The 13,903-nt window shown below is 43.8% G+C and overlaps 1 protein-coding gene across 2 annotated transcripts in view; it reads right to left on the minus strand.

Annotated features, from left to right (window-relative positions):
• Positions 1-13,903, minus strand: part of ZNF592 (zinc finger protein 592) — a 35,917-nt gene that overhangs the window by 6,265 nt on the left and 15,749 nt on the right. Inside the window, exons 3-7 of one of the 2 annotated variants that reach the window (XM_066196694.1) lie at positions 9,734-9,912; positions 5,232-5,408; positions 4,297-4,456; positions 1,453-1,731; positions 268-380 (exon numbers count right to left, since the gene is read on the minus strand). In XM_066196694.1, the coding sequence (XP_066052791.1) occupies positions 268-380; positions 1,453-1,731; positions 4,297-4,456; positions 5,232-5,408; positions 9,734-9,912 (908 nt within the window). The remainder of the gene's footprint in view (positions 1-267; positions 381-1,452; positions 1,732-4,296; positions 4,457-5,231; positions 5,409-9,733; positions 9,913-13,903) is intronic. The other variant, XM_066196695.1, reaches the window with a different exon arrangement.

The raw sequence follows: 13,903 nt of genomic DNA on the forward strand, positions 1-13,903 counted from the left end.
GCAAAACGTAGATATTATTTAACCCCTGCAGATATTAAATCACACCTCCCCTTACATTTGCAAAAGACATTCATTGCACAGTCAAAAGCAAAGTCTTATTTTAGCCACTAAGTCTCTTGTGTTTAACACATCCTTCTCCTCACTTTCCTTCAATAACTTACAGTCCGGAGTAGATGGGAGCAGCAGACATGAGTTATTACAACTTCCAAACCTGAGGGATTAGACTGCTGCTGAACACCAGTTAGCAGAGTGGCGTTGGGTACGTACCAGCAAGTGTAGACTTTCTTTGCTGTGTCGTGGTTATTGCGGATGTGTCTGCGCAGGCTGTTGGAGGTGTTGAACGAGCGCTCGCACTGGCGACAGGGGTATCTCTTCATGGACTGGCAGGGAAAGAGAAACAGCTTTGAACAGCAGGGACGTGGAAGGCACTGACTGGATTCTAATTCCCATGCTCTTCACCTGGACATTACCTCTCAGATGCAAAAAAAATCCCTTACATAATATGTAATTCTACTGATAGAGATCACTGAGATTTTGAGATCCCACTTAGACTCAGCCCAACAGTTGGGTAATATCAGCACTGATCATATAAAACCAGGACAACTTAAAGCACATGTTTGATTTTATCGTCTTTATTAGGAATTACATTATTAGGAAGTTATTAGGAATTACCCACATCTTTCTGTGGGTTCATTTCACTACTGGGCCCCTTACAGAACTCACTCAGTTGGAAGGTCCCTTTGGCCCCAGAAGGCAGCAGGACCCAGTTAAGTACAAGTCCACTTACCCTTCTCGCTCCTCGTAATTCGGTGCAAGAAAAGGGCAAGATGCTAAAAAGCACCACATAGACCCTTCTGTTATCCATGTATGATATCCACATCCCCCTAAGAAAGTCTGTCCTGTAACCAGCATCCTCCAAAATTTTCCTACGGCCCTTTATGTAACTTGCATGCACATTCCAGTTAACATCTTCTTAGACTTGTTTAAAGAATACATATATGTAATAAACTGAAATATTTGGCCAATTTCCTACTTCTGTGACATACAAATGGAAAAATCCAGCACTCAGCCTGCCCTCATCTTCTTCTCTTGAAGTGAGGACATCATCAAGTGGGACAACCCAGCCTTGACCAAATCAAGCTAGAAGGACTCAAACACCACGATCCAGATTCCCATTCATGGCTGGGTGTCTCAGGATATCAAACAAGAAGTCCTGATGCCAAAGTACTGAGAAATCTGGCTGCACACAGCATCTTGGCCCATGTTCTGCCAGCTACAAGGATTAGCTTGACAAAAGTAGGTCAAAGCAATGCAAGGCTTGAGCTGGATGAAACACACAAAAAATTGAGATTTGCAGTTCCTGTAACAACAGCCCTGCAAAGGGGCCTGGAATGCAGGAGAGTAGTGTTCTTCCCCAGTTCACTAGCTCAAGTATTTCATCCAAGTCCTTACCCTTCCATGATTTCTCTTCATGTGGGACACATAGGTTTCCCGATCAGGGATCCACTGCAAACATTCCTTGCAAGTCCAACCAGTTCTTCTCAGTCTGGACTTGGATTCGGGACTATGTCCTTCGACCCTCATGTCTTTCCTCATCAGAGGAGAGGGGGAACTCCCATTGGCTACCAAAAGCTCCTTTGGTGAGGTATGAACCTGGTTCCTTGAAGCCTTCTCAGACCTCTGCCGAAAGTTTGAGAGCTCTTCAGGATTACGGGGGACTCCATGAACACCCTGTATAATAGTAACAGTGGAAATACATGTAACATTTGCATGTAATTCATATTTCACACCCTTATTTACAAAGAAATACCATCTACTATTTAAATACATAATTTAAACCCCCACTGGCCACACAACATGTTGTTGTCTTGCTCCTGTATGTCTTCCCATTTCTCCTAGAGGCTGCTGCAGTGCTTTCCCCAACAAGAGATCTTCCCAAGAAACATGAAGCTTCTGTTTCCTGCATGACAAGAGCCACTCCTTGGTGCTGTCTGTTTAGCATTTTGGATGAGCCCTGGGAACTCTGGTTAAACAGGGAAGATGTAATGGAAGAGAAATTTCAATTGTCATTATTTCAAGAGCCTAAGCTCTAAAAACACAGAGCTTTGGTGAGCTCTGAATGAAATGTTTGCTGGTATCCTAGGGGCTCCAAAGCTGCTTCGTCTTTGCTCAAGGGATGGGAAGAGAAAATGGTTAAGTTTCTCCAAGTCTGTGTTCTTCAATTCCACTCCATCTATTGATATTTACATTTTTCATGGTTCAAAACTTTGCTCCTGACATATAAGATCAAGCATAAAGCCAAGAACCAGCCTTATAAGGAATATGGCTCTAGGCTCTTCGGTTATTCAAGATGCCAAAATCCAAAAGTCCCCCCCAAAAGTTATTTCAACAAAGAAAATTGAACATAAGGAAAATAATCTAAAAATGAAGAGCTGTGGGAAAGCAAAAGCAAGTAAAACAGCAACATACCAAAGAAACCTCAAGAAACTCTCCCAGGAACAACAACAGTTCATCCACACAAAAGGCTAATTTAGAGGTTTAACTGTGTACAGTAATTAATAACGGGTAAAGTTTCAACACATGAAAGCCCCAGGCATTTCCAAGTCTTTCTTTGGGTTAGACACCAAACAAACCTCCAAACACAAGGTCCCAGCTGAGAAGTCTGTGTGCTTTACACCTGGCCCAGCTGATGACCACAGAAGCCACGGCACTGCCAGCCCAAGAACACAGACACATCACCTTTCTTCCCATCTGGAAATCTCTGGAGTGTTTCAGTGCCCATTGCTCCATTGTTACACCACTGGGGTAAAACAAATGAGGAGCATGGAAAAACAATGTGACTTCTCTGCAGAATCAATACCACAAAGCAGAGCTAACTCCTGCTCTGCAGCACTCTAAACCTGAGGAAGATGAGGAAGCACACAGATCCTTTATTTTGCATGTAGGCACACACTAGACGGCACCTCCTAAAAACTCTGCAGCACAAAGGTGATCTCAGAGGAGATGGGGGAGTGCAATTACTACCCTGCCACAGCCAAAAAGCCTTCAATTACCTCAGAGGTTAAAAGACAAAGTGTTGTGGTTAAGATCTCGGGGTGCTGATGCACAAAATGCTGCAGGCAGGATCCTGGGGTGGGATCTGACAATGAACCACAAGGTGAGTATCTTAGCTCCAGTTTTTTAGCACTGGGGATGAACACCTCTTTGAAGGTCCTAACCTTAATCTCAACTCTATTTCCCTAGCTATAATGCACCAAGATTAGCAATCATCAACTTCACAGGAGGGCTTCAAATTGTAATTCATTACTGCATGCAAAGCACTTCCAGATTTGCAACTTAAAGGCATGGGGGAGTGAGCAAAGAAGGAGTTTTGAATGGAATCAGGAATGAGCTAACAAATCTTCTGGCTTTCTCAATGTTAGTATAAACAAAATAAAGTCACGGGTTAAAAAAAAAAATCCTTTTTTTTTTTTCCTTATCAAAGGAAAAGAAGACCGCAAGCTCTTCCTTCAGAATGCCACTGAGAAATCTTCTGAAAGGATTTTCCTGGAGTGTTGTTAGACACTGAACGTAAAAACATCCTGAGCAAGATAACAGAAAAATGTAGCCCTTTTACATTTATGAGATAACCAGATCTGTAAGGCTGGTACCTCCAGGGCAATCACTTCTGCCTCTCTCAGTCCCCCCCTTGCAGCCTGGTGTGGTTCACAGCAGCAGGGAATCAGGCTGTTAAATGCCATGTAACCTCCCTCAGAGGCAGCTGCAAAGGGGCCAAAGCTCTCCAAATAAAACATCAGATAAAAGGCTGCCACATGAATGTAATTACTTTCTTTGAGTTTAAGAGGCTAGGGACTCCCCATCCCTGGAAGTGTTCAAGGCCACAATGAACACTGACAGTGCCCCGAGCAACCTGGGATAATGGAAGGTGTCCCTGCAGGGGGTAGAATGAGATGGGCTTTAAGGTGCCTTCCAACCCAAACCAGTTGGTGATTCTGTGGTTCCATGAAAATAGAAGAGTTAAAAATCAAAGAGATTTACCTGTAAAAACAAGTTTTTGTCATACAGCTAAAATGCTTCTAGATTGAGAGGAACTATCTGTATTAAGACCAACTAACACAAATCACTCCACTGACATTTCCAGACCCTGTAAGTCAGATTTAGAGGTAAATCTAGATTTTCCACTAAGATATTCCTCAAGAATCTTCCACTTGAACCACTTGCCTCACATGGCTGATGTAAATTCCCTGTGAACTGAAAAAATAAGATCTTGTACCAGTAAGGGAGAGAGTTACCTACCTTAACATGCTGCATTAGCTGCTGCTTCTGCATATACACCAGCTGACACTGTGGGCACTTAAACACACCCACTAACAACTTGCTGGTGTTCTGCTGGAAGTGCTCTTGGAGCAGCTTCTTCTTGTTAAAGACCATCTCGCAAGAGCATTTGTAGATCACCCTTAAACAATTAAAGAAAGTCAATTCAGTCTCTCTGCCTCAAGAAGACAATGTAAAAAGTTATCTCAGCAACTGCAGAAAGGGATGGACTTCTGAGGAGGGCTGTGCTCTCCGTGTATTGTCAACACACACCCACGTGGGCAACTGAACCAGTAACTCAACTGGGAAGAACATCAAAATGCCTCAGGCACATACCACAGCTTGCTAAAAATAAGTTTACTTCTGTGCATATGCATAACACTGTGTGTGTGTGAGCAAAGACAGATGGGAGCAAACACAAAGCATACCAGCCAGCTACACACTGTTTTCAATCCCACCTTTCCATAGTTCCTCCCTTAAAGCACAGATTTTTGGCACTAGCTCAAGCCTTGGAGGAAAAAGCTACAGAGTGGAAAAATCAGTAGGCTTCTCTCTAGTGATTTTTGAGGGTAACACTGCCTGGGATAACTCTCCTCTTCCCTTCGAGTGCCAGATGCAGCAGTTGCCCTGGAGCCATCTACCAAGAGGTGCCACTGAGGGTCCTGCTGGACAAAGAGGTGACAATTAAGTTCCTTTTATGGATGTTTAGCTCTTGCCTGACCAAAGTCCTCTCCTATCCAGGAGACTGTGCTTGTACCAAGGCATGCTCTGGTTTGGAACAGACCCCTGCTGGCAGACAAAGCAGCAGATCATCTTATACAAGGACAGAAACCAAAAATAGAAAAAAAAGTGAGGGAAAGGGGGAATCCTGGAAGCACCCAGTGAAGGAGAAGAAGAGATAAAGCCAAAACACTTACTGAGTAGTCTTGTGAGGCTCTGCTGGGTGCTGGCTAGCCACGTGAGCCATGGTGCTGTCGGCAGACTTGAAGGCCTTTGGGCAAAAAGAACACTTGTGGAAGACTTCGCAGTGTTTCTCGTGGATGTGCACTTTGAGCATGGCAAGGGTCATGAAGACAACTCCACAATGGATGCACCTGGGGAGGCAAGACAAAGAGCTGAGTTACAGCCATAGCACCACTTCCATCACACCCATGGACCGGCACAGGTGGAAGGACCAGGCTGTGGTGGGTCCTTGATTCAAGCAGTTCAATCTCTTCCACATTAATGTGGAAGAGTCAAGGAGGAATATAATACAGGAATTCTGGGCAGAACTCACAGCTAAGTGTCAGCAACAAGCAAACAAGATCTATAAAAGAAACCTTCAGAGACTAAAACAACCCAAAAAAGAATAAAGATGCGGCTCAACAGAATGCCAGCCCTGTACCCATGCAAGCCAATTCCAGCACAGGCACAAATGAAAGACTCAAGTAAAAGCAGCTGATGAGATCTTCCTGTGGCAAAAAGCACAAATACTAGTTAGTCCCCAGTACAAAATAAAGAGAAAGAATATCCAGTCGGAAATCTTCAGCAATTCCTACTCCACTGTGCTCCGGAAAATCACAACAGCAACAGAAACACCCAATGAACTGATAAAGCTCATTAAAATCATTAAGATACAGGTGCTGCCTAGAAAGTGCTTGTCTGGAAGGGCTGTCTGGGTGCTCAGGGAAGAGAGAGGGAGAAGCAGAAAAGGATTCTTCTCAGCAGCTGAAAACAAAGCCAAGAAGAGAGCAGGGCCACCCCACTGTTCCCAGCCTGCCTCTCCTCCAGACACACACCTGTGACAGGTCTCGCCTAATATTCCCACAAGATGGCAACAATCAGCAGCCTTACTTCGTTCAACTTCAACACTCCTCCCCAGATCTGCCTGCTGTGCTCTGAGAGATGTCACACTCCAACTTACAGGGGCATGTGAGGATGCAGCCACGTGTCCTCACCTGCCTCAAGCACACCAGCCACAGGGTTTACCATCGCATAGGAGTACCTCTGCTGATCTGGGACCAGAATAGCCTCTCCCAAAAGACAACTCCTGTCATTCCATCAAAATGACACCAGTGGAACTCTGCTTAAGCCAGCACTGCACGTACAGATGTTAGAGCAGGGGAGCCCAGCCTGGTAACGCAAGGGCCAACCCCGTTTTCATGGGACATGGGAGATGCACAAGGGATAACCTCCTTGCCTTATAAACAGGTTTTCCCTTCGTTTCCCTCCTTTCCCTGGGGGCTGTGTCTGCCCACAGCGCTGTTCGGGGCTGTGTGCTCAGCGCTGCCACGGCACTGCTGGCACAGATGGACCCCAGCTATCGTGCACTGGAACAACTCCAAGCCTGTATCAAAAACAAACAAGCTGCTGGAATATCCTTCCCTCCGAACCAGCCTCCCAACAGCGTTTAGGAAACAAGCCCAGGCTTTGAAGTTGCACTTCAAAAGATCATTAGGCAGAAGCCAGCCTGAAGGAGGCAAACCCTCTCCCCCACACTTTTAAGAAAACACAGAACTGCTGTTGCCTTAAATTTCAAGAGGGAAGCAGTGACAGAAACTGGTGTCACCTTTGGGGAAGCATGAAGACATTCTGCTGGGGTAGTTCTGCCTTCAAGCCTGATCCTCAACCACATGAGACAGGGGGAGAGAGACTTTCTAGTACAGTAACACCAGGAACCACGTTGTTATGGAAGAATAAATTCCCCAAGTATAAATGGAAGAACAAATACTAATTCTGGCAGTAAGAAATGACTGGTACATCCAGGAATATCCAACGGGCTTTCTTCCCAAATACTCCCTGAACTAAAAAGAGACGGTTCTGCCTGATGCTTGATTTTGAGAAGTACTTCATAAAGAATGAGGAATTAAACAAGCACTAACTCAGTGTCAAACGATCACAGGTTAATTTAATTTACAGTAAATGGAAGTCTAAACAACAGCCACGCTGTAATTAAGAATCCCAGTGCCAGAAGGACAAGGTCTGATAAACTAATTAGCTGAACAAAGTGGATGGAGGACGTCAAGGGGCTTGCCATGTAATTCCTGCAAATTGCAAATCCTGCTATCATCCCCACCACTGTTGGATCCCTCAGGGCAAGGAGGGTTGGCTAGAAGTCTTGGAAAACATTCTGGAAGAGGAGATAACAGCTACAAGATGTTGTCTTAACCCTCTGAACTCTTCCTAGGCCATCATCTTCCAGCCCCTCAATTCTCCAAATGGCACCAAGCAGAAAAATGAGTCCAAAACGGGTGGGAACAGCTGAAAGGGGCTTGGAAAAAGTGGGGAAGGTGACCCTTGGAACCAAGAAGAAAGGAGCATTAAGGACAATCTTGTTGAGTATAATTTTTAATTGGAGAAAACCATTTTCATTTTCAGTGCAATCACTAGCTATGACTAAACTCCAAATGTTGTGGGGCACACAGCCATACCCCAAATTTAATTGAAAGCATAGGGGTATGAGCAGAAAAGGAGACAAAATAAAAACTTATCGTAAAACCAAGCCCAAACCTATGCTCCAGAAATTCAAGAAAAACAGGGATGTAAAGAGAAGCAGTGAATGTCAAGCTGATCCTTGGAGGGATTAAAAGAATTCCTCAGCTTTTCAGCTCTGCAAGTAAGAAATGTGAAAGAAAAGAATGAAGTCACTCCGTGACTACAGGGCAGATGCCACAGATTATCTAGATATGGTTCTGCAACCAAAATTTATCTCTGGTTTTCAATAAGGTCAGTGACATCAGCCCTGCAGCAGAGACAGGCAGGATAACAAGGATGGCACAGCCAGACGTTGACCTGTCTAGTGGACTCAGCTTTCACAGATGAGCTTCAGTAGATGTGAATTAGAGAAGTTAAAGAATTTCAGCTTTTAGAGTAGCTGGGTAAAGCTAAAAAATCCTTATGTATATTGTGAGCTTTGCCTTCATTTAGATCTTCATTAATGTCCCTGGTAGGTATCTAGTAATGACATGTGTAGTCAGATGGAAGCTCTTGTTGCTGGATTCCCAGGTGCCACTAAAGTCCCAAGAACCACACCAAACCCAAGTTAATTTTCTGACATCTCCTCCATTCCAATTTTTCCATCTCGGGGAAAACATTTTTTCCTCCAGCTTTCCTCCTTCCCAAATTAACTCATTTTCAAACAGTCCCAGTGTCAAAGCCATTTGACATGTGATGGAATTAATTCTTTGTTGTGGGCTGGGTCTCCTCAAATCAGATCCCACATTAAAAAACTTTATCTGCATATAATTAAACTCAGAATCAGTTTGTTATGTGCCTCTTGTCTTTACAGTGGAAAGAAAAAGCCCTTGAGAACCTCAGTGTGATTCAGACCAAACCACACAGCAGAGCTTCCTGAATTTGCAGACATCTTAAAAGAATATCTCCAAGAGCAGAAATTGCCCTGTTTGTTTGAAATCTCAGAGTATTTAATGGCAACCAAGAGAAAAAACAGAACTTCAAGGAAACATCATGTGTTAAGTAAGAGCTGTGCTACAGCTCGGGTAACCGAAACATGCCAAGGAGAGAAGGCTTGTAGGGAAAAGTAATGTCTTATTAGAGCAAGCTGTTTAGTTGGATAAAAGGTATTGTAACACATCCAGAATCTTGGGAGCCTTCTTCACCTGTCTCAGCTCATGAGAAACGTTTGGAGTTTTGCAGGGGCATAGAAGGAAATAATCTATGCCCTTCTCATAAAGGCACACATTCTCAGCCCATTACAACTGACATAAATATAAATTCAAGCCTTAAGGAGATTTACAGGATTAAGATCTGCAATCTTTTTGCTGTAAGTATCAATCCTGAGACATCCAGCTGCAACATGAATTCAGTACAAGAGCTTTTCGGCTCAAAGACGCAACAAAATAATGTCTGCTCTCAGGAGCCTCCCTTAAATCCAGTTAGTAATTGTTTCCCATTTCAAATGTGTTTTGTCATGCAGAAAACCATGCCAGGCTCCAGCTACATCCACTTTCATTTCTGCCATAAGACACAGTTCTCAGACACAGAATGTTTTGGGTTGAAAGGGCTTAAAACTCATCCCATCCACTCCCTGCCATGGGCAGGGACACCTTCCATCATACCAGGTTGCTCCAAGCCCTGTTCAACCTGGCCTTGAACACTTCCAGGGATGGGTGTCCTGGTTTCAGATGGGACAGAGCTAATTTCTTCTCAGTAGCTGCAACAGTGCTGTGTTTTGGGTTCACAATGAGAATAACATTGATAACGCACTGATGTTTTGGTTTTTGCTAAGTTGTGTTTATCTTAAGTCAAGGACCTGTTCTTGTGTGTGTGTGTGTGTGTGTCTCCTGCTCTGCCAGTGAGAAGGCACACAAAACAAACTGGAGGAAGCACAGCCAGGACAAGGACAGCCACAACCTCACAAGCACAAGCCAATTGCAGAGGTGCAAATCCCAGCTTCCCAGGGAGCCTGAGCTGCACACACCTGAAGCCAACTTTGCGGGAGTAGTGCAGGCAGTTCTCCTTGACATGGGTCTGGAAGTAGGCGGAGCGGCACACGGCTCCGCACTCTGGGCAGCAGTACGGGGACTTGTGAGCGTGGATCCTCTGGTGGGCACAGAAACTGCACTGGTTGGGCAGCATCATCTGGCACACTTGACAGGTCTGATGGAAGAAAGGTTACATTAGTTAGTTATTCTCTGCTTGGGGTGTTTTTTTCCCCCAAATTCACCCCAGAAAACTTTCAGGTTTCAAGGAAGCACAGGCATATTCCTCTAACAGCAGCATCACAATGCTCTTTAACTAGTCTCCTTAACATTTTTTCCCAACATCTTCCACAGTTAACCATTCCAAACAAAAGTTTCATATTTAAACCACATCTTCTATGGTTTATTTCCTTTTTTCCCCCTAAAAAGGAAAGCAAACTCCTTTTAGCTCCGATGATGTTCTGAATGCTCAGCACTTTCATTTCCTGACTTGAGGAGAGCACTTTTCTCAACAAGCACCCACCCCACACCAAAACATCACAAAAAAGGAGGAAAATTATAGCCTCACTCCAAACATCTGCTGCTGAAGACAGTGCAGTCCTGACGTGCACCTTCCCCGACAAAACCACGGCTGTCTCTCTCGCAAAATTTCTTTGTATCAGATGAAATTTAAACTTTCCAAGACCACAAACTTTGTGTTTCCCTTACAGGAACTTCCTGATGACTAGAAATAATGCAAAGCCTCTTTCTCTCCCTGTTTCATCCTTAATGAAATCCATTTTTTCCACACATCCTTACTATCAAAACCTCTTTGCAGAAGGATCATTTACTTGACATGTAAATGTGAATGTGAATGTGAATGTATCATCCCATTTTCAACAGCTGTCAAACCTCTGCTGCCTTTCACAGGTGTCTCGACTCTCTGTACTCCTTGAAAGCCCAGGAGCAGCTATTCATCCTCTGTAGCATGCACGTTACTGGATGCCTGAGCAGGAGTAGAGCTGGAGCAGATCCCAACCCACTCTGAGCCCTCCAAGAGCAAAAACTCCCTTCCAGTATTTATAATCCCATGCAAAATCACTCCTCTGACTTAAGAATGAACAAGAGCACACAGCTAACTATGGATTATCAAATCAAGTAATTTAACTAAGTAATTTCTGTGAACTTCACCGCTGGCAGCCAGGGTAGAAGCATGGGACAGAAGCCCCTACATCTGACAAAAAAATAGAATAAAATTCATGGCCAACTCCCTTTTCTGTATCATTGCTATTTCATGCAGCACTTCTGTGATGTTCCACTACAAAACATCCATCAGGGAACTGTAAAAACCCCTGCAGGTAAGAGAAACCATCACTTACAATGAAATGCAAAGCTATGACATACCTCAAAAGTTCATGGGGTGGAAGGGAATAAAAAATTAGGCACTCAAAAGTGAAAACTGCAGAAATTGCCAAATACATGAAAAGCTTCAGATGTGATCTGAGACATGTTGCAACTTAAGTTTAGAGGAGAAACGGTTTCTCCAGGAAGGAGAGAAATGAGTGGAAAAACCATGTGGTAGAAACCCCATGTACACACCCACTGCGTATTAAAGGAAACTCAAGAGCATTTCAAATGCTGCAGAAGTCCCCTAATTTCAGCAAAGAAAAACAGTGCAAATGGGCCATGGGAATGGGAAAATGAGAAACAGAAATGTCCCCAGGATCTCTCTGCAAGGAGCTGAGCAGGACCTTTAATTCTCCAAGGCACTCTCAAATGCCCAAGTAAGAGCGATGAGAAGTAATAAGCAATAAATTCATAGTAAATAAGAGCAGTAAGTAATAAGTAAGTAATAAGCAAAAGCAGTTGTATTGTGGTTAAGACTTTTTTTCCTAACTGGCTTGAGATTTGCAATGGAAAATTTATCTCCCTGGCATTGTTAAAATGGGATTCTTCTTGCTGTGATCTCAACCAGTACGTAAGGCAGAGTAAGCACAACCACAAGCTGAAAGCACCTTTGCCCTAGTAACTCAGTGAGAAACACTCTCTCAAGATCCTGCCTTGTCAAAGCCAATTTAGTTTTAAGTCAGTTTGAGGCTCACCTCTTCCAACCCCTCATGTCATACCCACTGCTCCCAAAATCAATCAGCACATGTTTGAAAACCTGAATTTTCACCACTCTTGTTTCTTGTGCTGGATCTAAAACACGCCGAAACCACTCAGTATTCGATGAGTTCCACACCTGGGCACTGCTGCCTGGGGACGGCATAGGAGCAGCTAGCTCCCATCACCTCCATCATTATGTGAAGGGCTCCACAGGGACCAAAACCATGCTAACATATGGCAGAAAAATTTGGGGACTGTGAGCAAGAGGCACCAAAATTGTGGTTATCTACTTTAGCCCTGGCAGAAACCCTGCCAAAAAGTGTGGACACGATACAGGAATAAAAAGCAAGACTCAGTGAAGATAAGGCTAAATTAATTCATTGTTCCTGCAGACACCATGGAAGGAGATGGAAGGATTCCCACACTGCCACCACACATCACAGGAGTAACAGAAACCAGCCCAAGCCTCCAAATTCAGATTGTCACAAAAAAGAGAGATGAGACACAAGGATAAACAAGTAAGAATAAGGAAGCTCTCATCCTTAAGCAGCATTTCTTCTGGACTTGGGAAAAGTCAACGCAGCTTCTCCTTTCTGGCCACATGGAATAATCCGGGCTCTCCAGAGGAGTCAACAACCACATGGGTAAGGAAGATCTGAGCTGCAATGGGTCAGGCTACCTGGATTTCCCAAACAGCTTTGCAACATCCTTCACTGCAGGATTCTGATGAAACTAAGGTACTACCACATAAGAGAAGGAGTTTGCTTGGATAAATAAGTGGTTAGAAAAAAAGAATAAGCAGTCCTTCGACAGGGTAAGGTGCCCAGGAAGTTCTGCTGGCATTTGGGCTCTTCAAAATAACCTTAAAGTATCTGGGAAAGTTAAACAGCAAAGATTGATGATCATAACCCAGTAACTCAGTATGTTACAGATAAGGGCTGATGACGAGGGCTGGCTGCAAAAAGAAAATGCAGGGCTGAGGGTAATAAAATGAACCAAGCAAGGAGCGTACTAGAGCAGAGAAAGGTTCCAGCAAGAGAAAAAAAAACCCATAACTGGTATCTTCCTGCTCACCCTCATCCTTTTCACAACACCTGCAGAAGACAAGAGGCCAGACATCCTGCCCAGGAGGATTACAGGAGGTTGGTTCTGCTCACCCCTTTTGTATCAGGAGCTGCTGCACTTGTCAGGAGCCAATGTGCAGCCACACTGGGCTCCCCATCAAACGCTTCATCTTGGACACTGAGTGGTTCTTCCTTTTGCAACTCTTCTGCTTCATATGAGAAATTATAACTTGGTTCCAGATGTCACATTTTTATCTCTCTCCTAGTTTTCCATGACTTTTCAAAGAAGTCTGGCAGCAATTTGAGACATTCATTAGTCAGTTATTTCTAAAACATGTTACCAGGACAGGACTGACTTATGTAATGTCTGTGTTTTTCATTTACTCCCATAGCCTACGCTTTAATCAAGAGTTATTTATTACAAATTTTCTTTAATTCTGGTTCGCCTGCCACATTTCATTTGGGCTTTTCTTCCACAAGTCACATTCACACACAGACAAATGCTCAGAAGCTCAGCTGTTTGGGAATACTTGAGCTGATTCCCATTTTTACTTATAAGCTGCTTCAAAAGGGGAAAAAAATTAAATATTCACTGAGATACAGTGCAGATTTAAAAAATATTCTACTGAAAAAAAGTTTGTCTGTTGAACCCAACCCTGGGGTCACAGAGGTGTTTGCAAATCAGGGCATTTATAGTAACACACAGTTTTGCCCCAGACAATGCCTGTGGAAAGGGAACTGGCATAAGCAAAGAAACATTCCAGCAGTTTTAGTCTCTTTGCTGTTCCAGAGTTAAGTGACGGTGATGAAGTCCACATCTACTTAAGAGCTGCCCCCAGACTACAAGGGTCTACCTTGACATGATCATCATGGAGCTTCAGTTAAAAACACTTAGGCACCAACCCTATGGCATGGAACCAGGGCTAGGAGAAAGATTCATAAGCCAAATTCTCTCTCTCAAAAAGTAAAATTTACTAAAGAATTTAAACAATCACAGGGAAACAGAAATTGTATTTGCAG

The sequence above is a fragment of the Chamaea fasciata genome, unplaced genomic scaffold (genome assembly GCF_029207755.1).
Source record: "Chamaea fasciata isolate MVZ Bird 193981 ecotype frontalis unplaced genomic scaffold, bChaFas1.0.hap1 SCAF_14, whole genome shotgun sequence".
In the NCBI taxonomy this organism is placed as follows: Eukaryota; Metazoa; Chordata; class Aves; order Passeriformes; family Sylviidae; genus Chamaea; species Chamaea fasciata.